This window comes from Puma concolor, chromosome B1, assembly GCF_028749965.1.
Source record: "Puma concolor isolate L17-30 chromosome B1, mPumCon1.1.hap2, whole genome shotgun sequence".
NCBI classification, from domain to species: Eukaryota; Metazoa; Chordata; class Mammalia; order Carnivora; family Felidae; genus Puma; species Puma concolor.
The window spans coordinates 161,960,044-161,979,899 of NC_141670.1; the positions used below are offsets into that span (position 1 = coordinate 161,960,044).

A 19,856-nucleotide genomic window follows, 5' to 3' on the forward strand; every position below is an offset into this window, starting at 1 on the left:
ATCTAAGGCCTATCTCTTTATATAGACTGTCATTTCCATGAGGCCAGGGGCCCTATTTACCCTTATTCACTGAAGTATCCTTAGGCTCTAGCACACTGCCTGGCACATAGTTGGTACTCAACTTTTTTAACTGAATGAGTTTTTGCTTATGTTAACCCCTAATCTGAGTTCCTTCAGGGCAGAAAGTATGTCCAGCTCATGGTTGTGTCCATTGGTATTTGGCACATTTCATGTCTGGTCAATATAGCACAATGTAAAAGCAGCACTGTTGGTTTAGTGAACTAGTTCAGGAGGATATAGTCTTTGTAAATTAGTAAAAATCATGGAAAGAGTTGTGGACTTTCAGTGACTGTGGAACCGTAACAGATTTTAAGCTAATTATGCCTAGATTTCATGGGGTTAGGCGAGTTTCAGATGACATTTGATATGCCCAAGATTTTGTGTCAACTTTTCTGAGAAAAGGTTTTGTAGCTCTCATCAGAGTCTCCAAAGGTGTTTTTTATACAACAGCCCCACCCACCAAAGGTTAAGAACCTTTGGTGCCTTAGGGGTGATTCTCTAACTTCTTAGAACATTGACTTTGCAAAAGGATTCACAATTTTGGTTTCTGCATCAGTCTGATCTCATATACTAGGTAGCTTCCAAAAATTCCTCAGAATTCTATGAATTCCTAGGTTTCTGTTTCTTTTGTAATTTTAATGGGGTTTCATGGCAAACAGGATATAAATATATGGATTTTGTCTGCCATTTTTGAGACAAGTCTTCCAAACCAGAGTGATATTTTAAAGCATTTATGTGATGCCATTCTCCTACCCTCAGGATGAAATCCAAAAGCCTATCATGTAAGGAAGGTCCTTTATAATACAGCTTGCTACCTACCCAACCCACATAGGTCTTCTGTTACTCCCTAGTCCCCTTGCATGTTACACTCCTCTAACATTTGGTTAGGTGTAGTTCCAGGTTGCCATACCTATGGGAATTTGCACATTTATCCATTTCAAATACTACTGAATGCTTCATATGTGCTGGTATTTGGCATTCTGCTACTAGTTGGGTAGGTATACAATTAACAACAAAAAGACAATCCAGTGTACTCATGGAATGTATTTTCTAATTGGGAGAGATATATACAATGTCCAGTGGTAATCAATTTAATGAAGAAAGTTAAGAGGGATTAAGAATAGTGTGGGGAGTTAAGAATCCTTCCTAAGAGTCCTTCCTTTTCACTCACAACATATACTTGTTCTTTAAATCCCCTCCTCCTTTGTGTGCTCAGAATCTCTGCTCCTTTCCTCCAGGTTAAGATGATGTAGTGCTTTGAAATTGTCCTTGGAAGACCCCAAGATTGAGGGCAGAAAATGGATCTTGTTCATTGTTGCATCTCCAGGATCTTGCACATAATCAGTACTCAAAACCTTATTTTTGCACTAATGGATTTAGCCATTTGTGATTCCTGAGCAACTTCCATATACAGTATCTTGTCATTTGATCTACTCTGTGAAGTAGGCAGAAAAGATTTTAGCCCGACTTTACAAATGAGAAGTGAAGCTCAAAGTGATGTGCCCAAGAAAATCCTTTTATTTCCTTTCTGTTTTCACTGTACCACAATGCTAGATGAACAACTCCATGCCAAGTAATTTGAGGTTGTGGTGAGTTAAATGCAAAAAAAGTGCCATTAAAACATTTTCACCGGCTTCCCAAGAACTGCTGGGCTGAAGATGGACTGTGGATAAGCCACATTATTATGCTAATTCCCTGCCCTTTCCCCTATTTTTAGAAATGAAATCAGCTGAACAGAATATTAAATTCAAGGTAATTAAAAAATAAATTCAAGGTAATTTTCATGGTGAATTTGTTTCACTCATCTACGATATGCCAAAGGAATGTTACATATTCATGTGTCAGGATATACTTTACATATGTTGACTCATTTAATTCTGTTAACAGTATGAGGGAGGTAGTATTAGTCTCATTTTACATTTGAAGCAGTTGAGGCGTTAACAATTTACTGAAGGTCACATCATCCCTCACCTGTATAATAAATAGTCCCTTAACTTGCTTATCCACACACTAGCCAGAGAACTTTAAAAACATGTTAAATGTCATGTTATGCCCCTGCTCAAACCTTCCAGTGTTTTTTCCTTTCACACTTCAATGTGCCCTGCAGGCCCCAAGTGATCTAGCCTTTGCTTACAATCATCTTCCATTCTTACCTTTGCTCACCAGAGCTCCAGCAACAGTGGCATGTGTTTGCAGGTGGTCAAAAAGGCCAAGCTGTTTTACTTCCTGTTTAGTAAGTGATTTTCCCCACCTTTTTGCATGACTTGCTCTTGTATATCATTGCTCTGTTCTACTCAGAAGAGCCTTCCTCTTATTCCCAGCACTGTCCTATCACCTTGGTTAGTCTTCATATGTACTTATACTTTCCTAAGGCTACCTGATAGATCTTTCATGGTTTGTAGTCCCATAAGATTTTTGTGACAGTGGGGGTCTTGTTTCTATTTACTGCTGCTTTCCTAGGGCTTACAATTAAACCAGGCAAAACATGTATTTCATGAATAGATGAATTAATAAAGCTTCACACAAGAACTTATCTTTGTCTTTTATTTGGCTACAGTGTTTTCATTTCAGAAGGCATTAAAGCAACAGCAACTATAACATGATTTTATGATACAAAGTTTAAGTACTACATGACTTGGAGAAATTTTTCTTCTTTTTATGTTTACCTACAAGCCCACAGAAAGTACAAACACCTAAAGATGGCAAACCAGGTAAATTTGTGTAAGTTAATTTATGTAACAGTTAAAAATACTTTCAAGAACTTTAGTACTAATGTAACAACACTACTGAAGATATATATATATATTCTATGAAGCTAGTAGTGAAGTGGATAATGACCATTAAAAATGGTCAGTCCTGGGCACCTGCGTGGCTCAGTTGGTTAAGCACCTGACGCTTGACTTCAGCTCAGGTCATGATCTTGCAGTTCCTGAGTTCAAGCTGCACACTGGGCTCTGTGCTGGAGCCTTGTGGAGCCTGCTTGGGATTCTGTCTCCCTCTATCTGTGTCCCTCCACTGCTTGCTATCTCTTTACCAAATAAAAGTTAAAAGAAAAAAAAAAAGGTCAGTTCTATCCATAGTCTAAACATTTGAATTTTTTTTCATGTACTACACAAAAACAGGTGAAGTTTTTGCTAGGTAGGGATAGAAGAGTTGAAACTACAGCCAATGACTATTCAGAAGCAACAAAGCCAAAGTTTAAAGATGTTGAAATTGTATCTTTTTGTCCTTGTGAACATAAAAGAATGAAGCAGAACATGGTTTTTATAATTCTCCCATCTCTAGCAGACAGGCATAGCACATGGCAATGTGAGGAAGGAAATAAAGTCTAAGATTCTATCCTCTCCTCTATTGGAGCTTCCAACCCAACAAAGAACTACTTGTAGCCATTGTAGCTAGAAGGGATTTGGAAAGGTTTCACAGAGCGTGAAGACGAAGCTCTAGTAACTAACAAATTTTAATAACAATAGATTTTAATAGCTCATTCTAAGGATTTAAGGTTCTTAGAGATTAAAGATTAAGGTTTTTAATCTCATAGATTGACAGTTGAAAAATTATGGAAAGCGAGTTCCCTTGATGAGTTTCATTAGTAATTCTTAAACTACAGACCATGGATAGGCTTCAAGGGAACACCAAAAACCAATGAAATCTGTTGGTAAATTGTGTGTGCGATCTCTACGGGCAGAGTCAATGGCATTCATTTTCAAAGGAATCTAAACTGCAAAAGAGATTGTAAATTTATGTTGTAAGTCCTAGACAACTTCAAAACACTGAGAATGGAGACCTTCTAGATCAGCCTAATAATGCAGAATTTGACCTCCACTTGAAGCTTTTGTACAGATGATGGGTAAATAGGGTTAATTAAAAACTTGGTAATAAGTGAGATGTGAATGTAAGAGAAAAGCATCAAGTATGAAATAACACTTCTGATTTGGAGCAGTGAGTGTAGCCAGAGTTAACAGGCTGGGTAGAAGATGAATTAAGTTTAAAGCATTCAGACAGAAATACAAGACTACAAACACAGTGCCAGCAATCAGTAATACTGGTTTTAGCTTAAGGAGTTACTCCAATGATTACTTATAAATAATGGGGAGACTGTGTAGGAAACATCAATACTTAAGGGGAAAGAATAATGTAAGAAAAACTTCAGGATTGAGGTTGGAGTATCTTGGTGTCTAGTCAAGAAAGAAGTGGTTTAGGTTAATCATACCCTGCCCCACAGAGACCAGGTAAAAGAAATGATATGAGATGATAGCTTGTTAACAGCTGAGAGGGAGGTGAAAAGGTATAGACAGTATAAGCCAGTTGCAAGGGTCTTATCCAGATTTGATCTGTAGCAGAGATCAATATTTTTTTTTTTTAAATTTTTTTTTCAACGTTTATTTATTTTTGGGACAGAGAGAGACAGAGCATGAACGGGGGAGGGGCAGAGAGAGAGGGAGACACAGAATCGGAAACAGGCTCCAGGCTCCGAGCCATCAGCCCAGAGCCTGACGCGGGGCTCAAACTCACGGACCGCAAGATCGTGACCTGGCTGAAGTTGGATGCTTAACCGACTGCGCCACCCAGGAGCCCCAGAGATCAATATTTTTAAAGAAAGTTTATTTTGAGAGCAAGAAAGAAGGAAGGAAGGAGGGAGGGAAGGAAGATGGAGAATGAGTTGGGGAGGGGCAGAGTAAGAGAATCTTAAGCAGGCCCCCTCCCAGGGTTGAGCCTGATGCAGGGCTCAATCTCATGACTGAGTTCATGTCCCAAGCTGAAATCAAGAGCCGGAGGCTAACGAACTAAGCCAGCCAGGCATCCGAGAGATTCTTAACATTTTTGAGGATGCAGGTCTTTTGGATAAAAACTATGGTTGCCCCATTTTTATAAATGTGAACATATATGTAAAATTTTACCTGGAAGTTTTAGGGGTTCATGGATATTCAGATTAAAGTTTAGTGATCTATAAAAAGTACTCAGGACTGCACAACCTAACAGTGACTTCCAAATATGGCTTACAGATTGATGATGAACTATAACACCTCTCAGTAACAACTGCTCTCTTAGAGGTGAATCTCACTGGGTACCCTGCTCAGACTTCTGTGGTAAGAAAGAAACTACTTAATGGTTATCAACTAGGAGATTCCAGTTTTCAAAAATGACATTAGGCTGAGGATTGTTAGTTTGGCTAAAACATGTATTATCAGAATTAAAAGAATTTTAGGATCACAGAGGCACCCATAATAGCTAAGTAAATCTTTCATTTGGAATGGCAAAGGTGATTCACACTATACTTTTTTTTCCATGGGGAATTGCCCTAACACCCAGCAGAAAAGTTCTCAGAAAAGTCCCCTTTCCATGGCTTCCACAGTATCCCTTTATCCTACTTAGTCTTTCCTACCCCTAACACCCATCTCAACTTTTCTTAAGAAAACAAGCAAAAACAAAACAAAGACAGCATCTGTCTACAGCTAAATACACATCTATTCTGAGATACTGACTGCAAATAAAACAACATGCCCTTAGGATTTTATAAAGATCATAATGTAAAAGAGGACTGACTATATTTTTCTCTTATCACTCTAAGATACAGGCATTTTAACTTTCTAAAACTTATGGGTTGAGATTCAGAAGGTCAAGTAGTAACTTTAGAGCTCGACAATAGGACATTATCAGCATTTAAGAAATATATCCGATTGTTATCTACCTAACAATGACCATACAATAGCTAAAGAGATTTTAAAAGTATTCTTACAGTAATTTCACTTCCTCTAAAGAAATGCTAATAATTATGTCCATATAGTCTACTAACCCATGAATCTAGAAAAGCATTTATTCACTAGTAAATTGTTTTCTCTGATTTAAAAAATTTTGTTTTGATTTTTTTTTCTGAAGCTAAAGAAGAAATGTAGTTTTTCTCCTAAAAGCAAACAAACAAACAAAAAAAGCCCCAAAACAATGATGTTCTTATAAATTGCCCTCTCGGATTTTCTTGTCAGCCTGTTTCAAGGAAATCCATGTGTTCAATATATTTGCTCGCAGTTTGGCCCATACCAAATGGTTGTTTAATCCAAATATCTGAGCAGCAAACTGAGCTGTTCCTTCTGGGGACAGTATGGTTGAACAGCCAAGACCTAATGGTTCAAAACGGAAAAGACAGAAAATTGAGCTGTCAATAATGAAAACACCATTAGTAAACTATTTTTTTTAGAGTAATCTCTACACCCAACACGGGACTCAAACTCACGACCGTGAGATCATGAGTCACATGTTCTACCAACTGAACCAACCAGGCCCCCCCTAGTAAACTATTTTACACTCAGAGAAATCCTGTTAACCAAAGACCATAAAAAGCTACTGTATCATCCTTGTCTAAAGTAGGATCTGCAGGAGGAGTTTCTATCTCTACTACTAGAGTGGTAAAGTAGATTATAAGAGGATAATAATTCTGTACCATGAAAAGCTATTTTATATACAGTGTCTATCACTCTTTCACTGAATCCAACTATAAAGAAATTCACCTTTTCGAAAGTTCTTTTCACATACAATAAACTTTTAAATCCCTGGTGAAAGACAATAGAAATAAAACAAAGATCAAGTAGACAGAAGCACCTGTTCTTAGACAAACTTGAAGTGTGTTAATCTTTTTGATAATTTTCTAGCTGCTACTTTTGTCTTTGCAATTGAACCATCCTAAATCTTTAAGCAATAACAAGTCCAAACAAAGAATAATTTTACCAAATATCAGGTTATAAGTAAATTCAATATTAACAAGATCTAAAAGACAGTATAGTAAGAAAGTAACTTCCTTGTGGGGGGCAAATGTTTGCTCAGGCAGAGTTTCTTGGGGTGGTACTATTACCTCTGTGTCACTCAAGTTAAGTACTAACTAGCTTATAGATCCCAAAGCTCCATTCCCTAATATTCTTGGAATTCATCAGGCTCTTTGACTTCCACTACCCCCAGTAAGAATAAAGTATAAATCACACAATTTATTAGTTTGTATTAATAAACCAATTTGTGTAGCTCCATCACTTAGAATGTGACAGCTGTCACATTAATTTTAGTGTCCTTATCTATTAAGATGGGAATGATAACTAGTGGTTACCTTATGTGAGGATTCAACAAGTGAATACAGATAAAGTGCTTGAAGCAGTGCCTGGCGTCTGGTACTCAATGAATGTCAACTGTTAGTAGCAGTATTCTAGGCACAGGGTTCTACTCGAGTCTGAAATACCTGTGCCTATTGCTCAGGACTCCCTTTCTGATATCAGGAAAGCTTAACTACCAAAAATTAGGTTGTCTAGTGAGCATGCCATAAGAGAAAGAGAAATAGAGTTTTCAGGATTTTACAAAGGCCACTGTAAAACTTTTCCCCAAAAGATTATCCCCAATTCTACTGATCAAAATGCACAAATCTTCAGATTCCCTCTCTCTCCTTGGACAGTACTAGATAAAAACTGCCAAAGTTTTGCTTGTCACATTTCCCCTTTACTAAACTCCCTTGATAATACCTATACTATTCCCTAGCATAAATTTAGTTAGACTTTCATTTATAGCCATACTAAATTTTTCACTAGAGTAGCTGATACAATCAGATATCTAGCTAAAGATCTAAAGATGGGCTAATCACAAAGTATATCCGCGAAACTGTATAAAAACAGCAGTAAATAGCTGAATGTTACACTAAAAGGTTTTTTCAATACATGTGTACTGACTATAGACCAAACATGTCCAGCTGTAAAAATATTATTAATGGCATCCTATTTTTTATATTGAATTAACTAAAAATGATCTGCCAAAGCTTTAAAAAAATTAAAAATAAAAACAGCAGTAAAGGAAATAAAGAAAATAGACATAAACATATAAGAACAGGGAGATACAGCAATAACATTTGGCCAGCTGAAAAGGAAATGGGAGTGGTAACTAAGTAAAATAGGAAAATTTTATCCCAAACTGGAAGCAGGGAAAAAGGAAAAGCAATGTGACCAACATTAAAAAACCCATGCTAAGGCTGTAGAATTAGTGGCACCAGATACCTCTGAAGGGAGAAGTGGAGGTGAAAAATGAGCCCCCCCCCCCCCCCGCCGCCGACTGGCTGAGAGTCGAGAAGCAGGCCATTAGATCCCTTGCCCCATTCAATGTACATGAGCAATTGCCCCTTCAGCACCATAGTGGAATCTTTAATTTTTCTGAAGGTAAAACAGACTTTGGTCCAGACTTCTGTGGACTGGAGGGCACCAGGTACAATTGAGGCAAGAAATGCTACAGTGAAAACAGGGAATTTAGTTTATATACATGTTAAAATCATCAAATTCCAGAATGCTGGCAGCAAGGTTTATTCCTCCAGGTAGAGGAGACTGAGAATAGAAAGATTCTTTGGGTAATTCTGGTCACACATGAGAAAAGATGAAGTGACACTGATGTGAGGGGTTATTCAAAGACAACCCTTCCAGATCACCCCACAGTGGAACCCACTTTTGACAAGTGCCATCCACTTGCACAGACCTTCCCACTGGTCTTTTATAACGCTGCACTCTACAGCCAAGGATTACCAGACACCAGATAGGTGAGAAAAGGAACTAATGTGAAAGAAACTATAATAATTTAAGAGAGATAAAAAATGTTATTGCAAAGATTAAAAAAAAGGATGGGGGAGGGGGAAGACCAGAGAACAAAAAACAGCTCTAAGAAATTAAAAATTCCGTATCTAGAATGAAAAACTCAATAGAAGGGCTGGAATATAAAGTTAAGGGAATATTCCAGGAAGTACAGCAGTAAGAGACAGAAAAACTAGAAATCAGAATAGTTCAAATGTGAATAATAAATGCAAAAATGAGAAAAGAGGGAAAATGGAGGGGGAAGGAAATTATTAGTTAATTGAAGAAAATTTCCCAGACTAAAGAATCAGCATTCCAGATTTTCTTTCTTAATGTTTATTTTTGAGAGAGAGAGAGAGACAGAGACATAGTGTGAGCTGGGGAAGGGGCAGAGAGAGGGAGACACAGAATCTGGAGCAGGCTCCAGGCTCTGAGCCATCAGCATAGAGCCTGACGCCAGGCTTGAACTCACAAGCTGTGAGATCGTGAGCTGAGCCAAAGTCGGACGCTTAACTGCCTGAGCCACCCAGGTGCCCCTCAGCATTTCAGATTAAAAGAGCCCACTGAAAGCCCAAGATGAAAATACTCAAGACACACCTTTGCAAAACTTAAAAAACCAAATTCATAAACAACTTAGAATCGGAGTGGTGGAAAGGTGCCAGAGTTCTCAGTAACTCTATATAAGACAATGGAGTAATGTTTTCAAAATTCTGAAGGAAAATAATTTTCAACCCCGGATTCCATTACTAAATTGTGGAGTATGAGGCTATGCTAAAACATATGTTATAGATATGAGGTGTCAAAAAAGTTTACCAACTGTACTACTTCCTCAGGGAGTTAACTAAGAATGCTCTCTGACAAATTAGGAGTAAACAGAGAAAGGGGAAGACACATGACCTAGGAAACAGAAGATCTAAGACTAGAGAAAGGCAAAATGCATGTCCAGGTAAAGAGAGATCCTAAGACCACAGCAGGTGGCACAAAAACAGACACATAGACCAATGGAATAGAATAGAAACCCCAGAACTAGACCCACAATCGTATGGCCAACTAATTTTTGATAAAGCAGGAAAGAATATCCAATGGAAAAAAGACAGTCTCTTTAACAAATGGTGCTGGGAGAACTGGACAGCAACATGCAGAAGATTGAAACTAGACCACTTTCTCACACCATTCACAAAAATAAATTCAAAATGGATAAAGGATGTGAGACAGGAAACCTGAATGTGAGGCAAGAAACCATCAAAACCCTAGAGGAGAAAGCAGGAAAAGACCTCTCTGACCTCAGCCGTAGCAATTTCTTACTTGACACATCCCCAAAGGCAAGGGAATTAAAAGCAAAAATGAACTACTGGGACCTTAGGAAGAGAAAAAGCTTCTGCAGAGCAAAGGAAACAACCAACAAAACTAAAAGGCAACCAACGGAATGGGAAAAAATATTTGCAAATTACATATCGGACAAAGGGCTAATATCCAAAATCTATAAAGAGCTAACCAAACTCCACACCCGAAAAACAAATAACCCACTGAAGAAATGGGCAGAAAACATGAATAGACACTTCTCTAAAGAAGATATCCAGATGGCCAACAGGCACATGAAAAGATGCTCAACATCGCTCATCAGGGAAATACAAATCAAAACCACACTCAGATATCACCTCACGCCAGTCAGAGTGGCCAAAATGAACAAATCAGGAGACTATAGATGCTGGAGAGGATGAGGTTCCTCAGAAAATTAAAAACAGACCTACCCTATGACCCAGCAATAGCACTGCTAGGAATTTACCCAATACAGGAGTACTGATGCATAGGGGCACTTGTACCCCAATGTTTATAGCAGCACTCTCAACAATAGCCAAATTATGGGAAAAGCCTAAATGTCCATCAACTGATGAATGGATAAAGAAATTGTGGTTTATATACACAATGGAGTACTACGTGGCAATGAGAAAGAATGAAATATGGCCCTTTGTAGCAACGTGGATGGAACTGGAGAGTGTTATGCTAAGTGAAATAAGCCATACAGAGAAAGACAGATACCATATGGTTTCTCTCTTATGTGGATCCTGAGAAACTTCACAGAAACCCATGGGGGAGGGGAAGGAAAAAAAAAAAGAGGTTAGAGTGGAAGAGAGCCAAAGCATAAGAGACTCTTAAAAACTGAGAACAAACTGAGGGTTGATGGGGGGTGGGAGGGAGGGGAGGGTGGGTGATGGGTATTGAGGAGGGCACATTTTGGGATGAGCACTGCATGTTGTATGGAAACCAATTCGACAATAAACTTCATATATTGGAAAAAAAAAAAAAAAGACAATAGCAGGACAGGTAGGCCTAGAGAGAAGCCAGTCCATACTGGAACAGGTTGGAGGGCTCAAGCACTTAACATATTTAACATACCAAGAGCAGATTTACACAACTCTGAAAAAGTTTGGGGCTTAAGTAACAAGCAAATCAACTCTTACTGAAACAATACTGACTCCTAGGACTTGTAGATCAGATCATTATCTTGGACTATGATAAAACTACCACAATATATTACTCATGAGATTCTGCTCAATCAGACAATTGATAAACTTCCTTATATGTTATTTATTCTGGCCCCTAATTTATAGAAATAAAATTTCATTTCCTCTACAGAAGTAACAATCACATTTACCTTAAAAACTCCATACCATGAATGATGTATTCTTGTGGGGAAAAAAACCAAACCTGAACATAATCTAACTATAGATCTCACCACCAGTTTATAGAAAATACAGGGGACGGAAAAGCATGTTAAACATCCAGAAATGTAATTAGCCAAATCCAAAATGTTAAATATTCTATAGAATAAATGAAAGGAAAAAAAGGAGGAGGATTAAAAGACTTTGAGAGATCAACTAAATGCACCGTAAGGACTGTGTTGGATCCAGATTTGAACAAATCAACTGTAAAAACAAATGAGATTATCAGAAAAACTTGAACACTAACTGAAAATTAGAGGATTTTAAGAAATTATCACTAATTTTTCTTATTATGAATATGGTATCATGATTATGATTTAAAAACTAAAGTTCTTATTGCTTAGAGAAGCATACTTAATATTTAAGTATAAAATGCTCTTATCTAAGATCTGCTTGAAAATAATCCAGCAGGGAAGGGCTACATGTGTAACAAGATGTTAAATGATGAAGCTGAGTAATAGGTATATGAGATTTCATTATGTTATTCTCTCTACTATTTTGTGTGTTCCAAATTTTTTAACAGTTTTAAAGATTCAATGCATCTTACCACTGGGTAGTCGAAGAGAAGACCACACATCCTGAGCTCCCCAGTCTGGAGTGAGTGGAGGACAGTTGATCACTGGGTATGCAGTGTTACCAGACATCACTGGTCCTAAACCATTGCTTCTGCCTGCCACTGCCACAAATACAGTAGGAATGCCATCCCCTAGGGAAATTACACACATGTAAATGAAAGGAGGTTTTAAGATAGGTGAAAACAAAATGTCTATGTGCCTTAACTCCTTCAGTTCCTTTATTAGCAGTCTCCACAAAAAGCAAAATAAGACACTATTATTACATATACATTCAAAATATATATTTCACTCTGCTACCTATTATATCTCAAGTAACAAAACAGGGAGAGCGGTTTGGCCATCTTTGAGATATATAGTATAAAGGGAGTACTAGAGTGTGTGAGGGAATAGCTCAAAGGCCCCTTCTCCTATGGCTGCTTAGGCTCACTGGAACAAAGAATGACATTACGCCAACTAGGGTCTATCCTGGTATCCTTCAACCAACAGGGTATAGGAAGACCTCATTAACAGAGACTAGAGGTTCAGGGGCACATGAGTAAAGGCAGACAGATTCAGTAATATAGTACCCAAATATTTAAGTCTTTTCAATATACTTTCTAACATATCCCTTCAACATTTCATTCTCTGATAAATTTATAAGTTATTCCTTTGTTTCTTAACACAGATTCCTAACCTGAAATCTAAAAATTTTATGTATTTACATTTTTCTGGATAAAGAGTTCAGGCTTTCATTAGCTTAACAAACAGCTCTAGAAACTATCCCAGTCCCCCGGCCCCCAAAACTGAATAACTATGCTCCTATAACAACTACCTTGAGAAAGTATACTCAAATCAACATTTTTCCCAGTTTAGAAACATTTGGTCAGGTGTATGAGACTCCATTATTCTAGATCAATACTATCACATCAAGCCATTTCTTTTACATACTAAATTCTAAAATTATTCCTTGGGGCACCTGGGTGGCTCAGTCGGTTAAGTATCCGACTCCTGGTTTTAGCTCACGATTTGTGAGATTGAGCCTTGTGTCGGGCTCCACGCTGACTGTGCAGAATCTGCTTGGGATTCTCTCTCTCCCCCTCTCTTTGCCCCTCCCCTGCCCACTCTGTCTCTCTCAAAAATAAATAAATAAACTTAAAAAAATAAAAAAAAATAACAAAAATTAAAAAATTAAAATTCTTCCTTAATTTTATGTTTAACCGCCTCCTAGGAAAGGCTGTCCATTAAAAATACTTGAGAGGCTCTGCTACTTCAACTTCAGTCCTCCCAAAATTGATATGGGGCCTATTTTCTGTTGGAGCATATCAGAAATACTTGAGGGGCTTCTTATTAGTTAAAGACCTAACTTTTATTTTCCTTCCATATTGCATTTTCTTTTTTCGAGGAGGGGGCTCTACTCCTTTATTTACTTATTTTTAACATTTAAAAAATAACTGAACGTTGTTGGCACACAGTGTTGCATTAGTTTTAGGTGTGCTCATGTTGCATTTTCAAATCTTTCTCCTTGAGCCATTCTTTTCTAAGTGCCTTCTTTGGAAGTGCATATCATGAAACCCTAGACTACCATATTTTTCTCCTTGGATACATGGCATAGCTCTTCTTCAGTATTATTAGTCTAAGCATAAAATTTTTAGCAAAATCAGGAGAACTTCCTGAAATGCTCGAGTTGTATGACATTTACCTTCATACTCTGCTTTAATTCTCAGAGTTTCATCTGGTCCTTTATGGGCAGATGTTACCCGAAGTTCACATGGAATGCCAAATTTTCCACAAGCCGCCTTGATTTTTTCACAGTGACTCAGATCCGAAGTTGAGCCCATTAATACTACAACTCTGCACTGACTTTCTGATTTCAGAAGCAACTAGAAAAGAAAAACACGGACATGCAAAATAAAGATGGCAAAAATGGATAAATATAGAGATGAATACCATGAGAATAGTCAGTTTACAGAGCTATAGTAAAATTACAACTGGACGGAATATTTTCTTTCCTAATAGACCGAATTCAAGACAGAGACAAACAGGACAAAATGATAGAGGATATCTTTTCCAAAATAACCTCTACATATAAAGAAAAGTCGTCTTCATACTTAAGACCTAAAGAATAACATTTAAGAAAATTTTTTTTAATGTTTATTTTTGACAGAGAGATGGATAGAGTGGGAGCAGGGGAGGGTCAGAGAGAGAGGGAGACACAAAATATGAAGCAGGTTCCAGGCTCTGAGCTGTCAGCACAGAGCCCAACGCGGGGCTCAAACTCACAAACTGCGAGATCATTCCTGAGCCGAAGTCCACTGCTCAACCAACTGAGCCACCCAGGCGCCCCTAAAGAGTAACATTTTTAATGAGATAAATTACATCTACTATTATAATACAAAGCAAGGATAAATACTGAACCCTTCTAATTAATACTCAGGAAGCTGTAATATAAAATATTTCATCCTGGGGTGCCTGGGTAGCTCAGTCAGTTAAGCATCCAACTTCAGCTCATGTCATGATCTCTTGGTTCATGGGTTTGAGCCCTGTGTCAGGCTCTGTGCTGACAGCTCAGTGCCTGCTGTGGATTCTCCGTCTGTCTCTCCCTCTCTCTGCCCCTTGCTCACTTGCTCTAAGATAAATAAACATTAAAAATATAATAAAATACTTCATCCTAAGATTTTTCATATATTCAGTTTAATGGAGATTTTAAGGCATAATCAGCCAATCTAGTTTCTAAACCTGTTTGTTAAGCTAATAATTTATAATCTATAAAAAAGATATAAATCTTTTTTCAGTTGGTTGCTTAGAACTCAAAATGCAAATGTTTCTATGGACATGATGTACTTAAAAGTAACTATGACTGTTGGATAACCACAAATCACAATTTCCATGTAATTATAATAATAACACCATAAATCTTAAAGTGACATTTTAATGTCAGATTGAGTTCTAATTCTGAAATCTGCTTATGGAACTCATGCTAACGGAACACTGAGGAGCAGTGGAGAGGGGTGGGTGGGAAATATAAGAGGCAGGGAGGAGACAAGGATTCTAGTATTCCCCAACAGAATTTGGGAGTGTACTGGCCAGTTTTACAGCAAGGGGTTTTAGTATGTCACTAAGAAGAGTCTGGTGTACATTTCTTAAAGGTGCTCCTTGTTTTAAAACCACTGGAGAAAAGAAAGTAACTACAGATTCTCACTTTTATTTTCCTTTTTGAAGCAAGATTTTCTTAAAGAAAAACACAGTACAGTATGACTTTACTATAAAAGTTTTACCTCTACTCTTTCTGCAACCCACTCAAAATTTTTCTTTACCATCTGGAGCCCTTCAGGAGTTACTTCTTTGAGGTCACGATATGACTAGAAAATAGGGTAGAAAGTTTAGAATATAAATATTCTATTATTAATATTTTTACTAACTAAAATTATTTGATTTTTGCGTTTTGGGTAGATTACGAAGAGCCTGAACAACAAGGAATGTATCTGAAAATGTATGGGTCTATAAATTCATTTCTTGAATTAAACTAGAGAAAGTTTAGATAGTGAAGTATACTTGTATTTTCATTTTATTTCATTAAGTGCTTTCTACACTAGCAACTTTAGTTAACTGCCCTGATAATTCTTATGTATGAAGTATAGACAGCATCTGCCCTTATTTTGTTTTTCGTAAGACAGAGCAGAAATGTAACCTGGTAAGATCCAGAACACTTGGGACAGAGTTCCAGATCTGCCACTTATAATTATGACAACATCTATCATCATCTCAGTACCTTAGTTTTCAATTAGCCAAACAAGAATATACTTGCCCTGTGTGACAGTCATAATAAATGAGAAATCTGCTTTGTAAATGTAAACTGTTTCTATTGTAATTTTTTTTTTCAGGGTACAAGAAATTTAAGACTTATTTATCCTTAAACGTAAACAGCAGTTAACTCAGGCTCTTAACACAGGGAGTAATAATTGCCTTTTCTTTCCTTCCATTTTCCTGTTCACCTCTATCCCAGCCTGATCTTGCAAAGGATAAAAAACCCCTGAAGCATTACCTGTTTGTCTTTCTGTTGGCTTCGATCTCCTGATGGCCAGAGTCTCCAGGAATCATTATCAATAACATCAGCAAGAACAATTTCTTTGGTGGTTACATCAACACCAAATTCAATCTAGAAAAAGCATATCACCAAAGAAAAGTTTTCAAAACTCTACAGCTAATGGCATTTCTCAGTTACAATCTTTACTCTCAAACCTCCATTTTATTTGTACCTTCATGTCAACCAGTGTACAATTCTGGGGCAACCAAGATTTCTCCAGTATTTCAAAAATAGCCTGTGTAGCATGACTCATGATATCCACTTCAGTTTGGCCTATAACAAGTCCAGCAAAGCAAAATTTTGCAGCAATTAGCTGTTCTTCAGACCACTGTGGATCATTATTGGCATCATCCTGAAAACAGAGTAAAGGTATACAATTAAATATAAAAATTTTAACCTTTTGAGATAAACTGAAGTCTTTTTTTCCTTGACCAAGAATTCCTCAGAATTATTTTTCTCTAAATACTTAAATTTTGGTTAAAATAACCCTTTAATTCACAATAATTATCTTTTTTTTTTAAGTTTATTTTGAGACCGAGCACAAGTTGGGGAGAGGTAGAGAGAAAGAATCCTATGCAGACTCCGTGCCATCGGTACACAGCCCCACACAGGCCTGATCTCTCGTGGCCTGATCACGACCTGAGCTGAAATCAAGAGTCCGATGCTTAACCAACTGAGCCACCCAGGCACCCCAACAATTATTTTTGATTTCTCTATTTTTATTTTTTTGTAAAAAAAAAAAAAAGTCTCAAAGTTATTTTTTTTTTAAATGTTTATTGGGGTGCCTGGGTAGTTCAGTCTGTTAAGCGTCTGACTTCGGCTCAAGTCATAATCTCTACACCCAACATAGAGCTTGAACTCATGATCCTGAGACCAAGAGCTGCATGCTCTATCAGATGAATCAGGCAGGTACTGCTCCTAACCTCATTTTTGATAAGAATTTATAGAAGACTACAAGTCTTTAGGGTTATTATTTGATAATTCAAGAGACTTAATATAAAGACATTAGTAAAAAAAAAAGATTTTCATTTTATTCTAAGTAGTGTCCCAATTTCACATGAAATTTTTCTTAAAAAAAAATTTTTTTTTAAATTTTATTTATTTATTTTGGGGAGAGAGAGACAGAGCCCAAGCAATGGAGGGGCAGAGAAGGAGACACAGAATCTGAAGCAGGCTCCAGGCTCTGAGCTGTCAGCACAGAGCCTCATGCTGGGCTCGAACCCACAAACCGTGAGATCATGACCTGAGCCGAAGTCAGATGCTTAACCGACTGAGCCACCCAGGTGCCCCTCACATGAAATTTTTCTTTTATGGGGGCGCCTGGGTGGCGCAGTCGGTTAAGCGTCCGACTTCAGCCAGGTCACGATCTCGCGGTCCGTGAGTTCGAGCCCCGCGTCGGGCTCTGGGCTGATGGCTCAGAGCCTGGAGCCTGTTTCCGATTCTGTGTCTCCCTCTCTCTCTGCCCCTCGCCCGTTCATGCTCTGTCTCTCTCTGTCCCAAAAATAAATAAACGTTGAAAAAAAAAAAATTTAAAAAAAAAAAAAAAAAGAAATTTTTCTTTTATGAATTTTTGATTTGTATTATAACCATAATATAAACATTTTAAGGTACGCAGTTCACTGATTATACTTGATCTGGGCCAAAAGGCTGAGAGGCGATTTTAGTTGACTGTTTAAAAATGTTACACTGACATTACTTCTGACGTTGGAACTATGCTTAACAGCATAAACAAAGATGGAAAGAGAAAAGCAGGCAATAAAGAAAACAAATACAAATTTATAACCACTGATTCCTACATTTTTATTATGTTTTTGCTTGTAACAGACATTGGTAATAGTTTTTTCTGTATTTTAATATAAAAAGATCCCTTGTATTAGCCTTTACTTCAAACTCTTCAAAAAATTTTAAGTTTCTGAATTGTTAAGTTTTCTTCCTAGTAACTGCTAGTTTTAATTTATTCATTTTGGTAGTGATCTTGAACCAAAGTTAAGATTAAGTAGAGTTTCAGAAATGTTTTCTTTTAAAAATCTGAATTATCACTGATAACAAAAATGTACATTATTGACATATTTCTGTAATAAAGGTGCAATATCAAAAGTTTTAATAATGTTTAAACCTTTTGATTTTGAAATTTTAAGTTTGTTGCTATGTTATAGTAAAGCACAGAAATATAAAATAATTACCTTGAAAAACATCTCCACTTTAGGTGGGTAAAACTTATATCCTTCCTTGACACCAGGATTTCTTTTGAGAAAAGAACCCGTTGCTATTCTTCTGCAAACCCATTCAATTGGAATCATTTCACACTTAGGTGCAATGAAAGCTGTCTCCCCACATTTTCTGGTGAAAGCAGTTTTGATACCTATATATTGATAAAAAGTTTTTTTAAAAAGCATTAAAACTGTGTTTAAAAAGGTACATCTGAGGCATAATAAAACTGTTAACACACAACAAAATGAAACAAAAACTATCTAGCCCAATGCGTTATCCTTAAATGTAATTAAAAAAAATTTTTTTAATGTTTATTTATTTTTGAGAGAGAGACAGAGTGCAAGCAGGGAAGGGCACAGAGAGGGAGACACAGAATCCGAGGCAGGCTCCAAGCTCTGAGCCATCACCACACAGCCTGGCACAGGGCCTGAACCCATGAACCATGAGATCATGACCCAAGCAGAAGTTGGACGTCCAACTGAGCCACCTAGGCACCCCCCTTTATATGTCTTTTTTTTTTTTAAGTGGAAGTAGGAAAACAAAATTATTAACATGGCTTTCTTAATGCTTATCAAAATATTTAGCATATTTCATTTTAATGTTGCATGGCAAAGCATATAGTGGATCAGAAGATCTGGGTCTCAGAGTCTTTACCATTCATTCATTCAGACATTCAAGAAATACTGAGTAACTCCTCTGCTACTGCTTACCTACCTTTGCACTAGGCATATGACTCATCTAAGTAGTACTAATTATCTTTAAATCAGATTTGGTGATAAGATTCTCATATTTGATAGACCAGTATTATATGGGCCTTATAAAATATCAAACTACAGGGCTCCTGGGTGGCTCAGTCGGTTAAGCATCTGACTTCGTCTCAAGTCTGATTTCCTGGTTCGCAAGTTTGAGCCCCACATCGGGCCCTGTGCCGACAGCTCAGAGCCTGGAGCCTGCTTCAGATTCTGTGTCTCCCTCTCTCTCTGCCCCTCCCCTGCTTCACTCTCTGTCTCTCTCTCTCTCTCTCTCTCAAAAATAATAAAAATTAAAAAAGAATTTTTTTTAAAAATCAATCCACTTATCACAAGCAGATATAGCCCTACATTCTGGATAGCCCTTTTCTCTTAAAATTTGAAGGAAATAATCCCTGAAAAAAGTCTCCAATAGGTAGCAGCAGGAACTGCAGCCAATGTGGCCAGGAGGAAAGAAAACATTTGTTCTTCCTTTCCCTTCTCTTTTACTCAAATGTTAGTGGAAAACTAAGATAAAGAGCTAACTTGTGATGGGAGCTATTTTATTTGGGGGTCTTGCAAAATAACCTAATACTAGTTACAATTTTTATGAATCATATGATCGATCAACTCCACTTTTAGGTATTCCAGGTACTAACACTGGCAGCCTGAAGATGAGCATTATTATGTTAACCTATACAGGTTTCCAGGAAATGTTTTACTCATGTTAATGCTACAGTATTACTTTGTGCTACCACGTAATAACACTTCTAGAAAAGGCAGTATTGAAAAGAATTGAAAGCAGGGACTCAAATTGATACTTGTACACCAAAGTTCACAATAGCCAATCATCAACAAATTAATAAATAACCAAAATGTACAATATACATATAATGAATTATCGTTCAGTCATT

At 37.2% G+C, this 19,856-nt stretch overlaps 1 protein-coding gene across 9 annotated transcripts in view; it reads right to left on the reverse strand.

Annotated features, from left to right (window-relative positions):
• Positions 1 to 5,218: 5,218 nt before the first annotated feature.
• The window catches only part of PAICS (phosphoribosylaminoimidazole carboxylase and phosphoribosylaminoimidazolesuccinocarboxamide synthase), a 47,985-nt gene continuing 33,347 nt past the window's right edge, over positions 5,219 to 19,856 (reverse strand). For all 9 annotated transcript variants that reach the window (XM_086704992.1, XM_086704990.1, XM_086704991.1 and 6 more), the window contains 7 exons: positions 18,187 to 18,365; positions 16,176 to 16,355; positions 15,962 to 16,075; positions 15,195 to 15,278; positions 13,619 to 13,799; positions 11,913 to 12,071; positions 5,219 to 6,176 (listed from right to left, as the gene is read on the reverse strand). In XM_086704992.1, the coding sequence (XP_086561118.1) occupies positions 6,010 to 6,176; positions 11,913 to 12,071; positions 13,619 to 13,799; positions 15,195 to 15,278; positions 15,962 to 16,075; positions 16,176 to 16,355; positions 18,187 to 18,365 (1,064 nt within the window). In that variant the 3' untranslated portion in view covers positions 5,219 to 6,009. The remainder of the gene's footprint in view (positions 6,177 to 11,912; positions 12,072 to 13,618; positions 13,800 to 15,194; positions 15,279 to 15,961; positions 16,076 to 16,175; positions 16,356 to 18,186; positions 18,366 to 19,856) is intronic.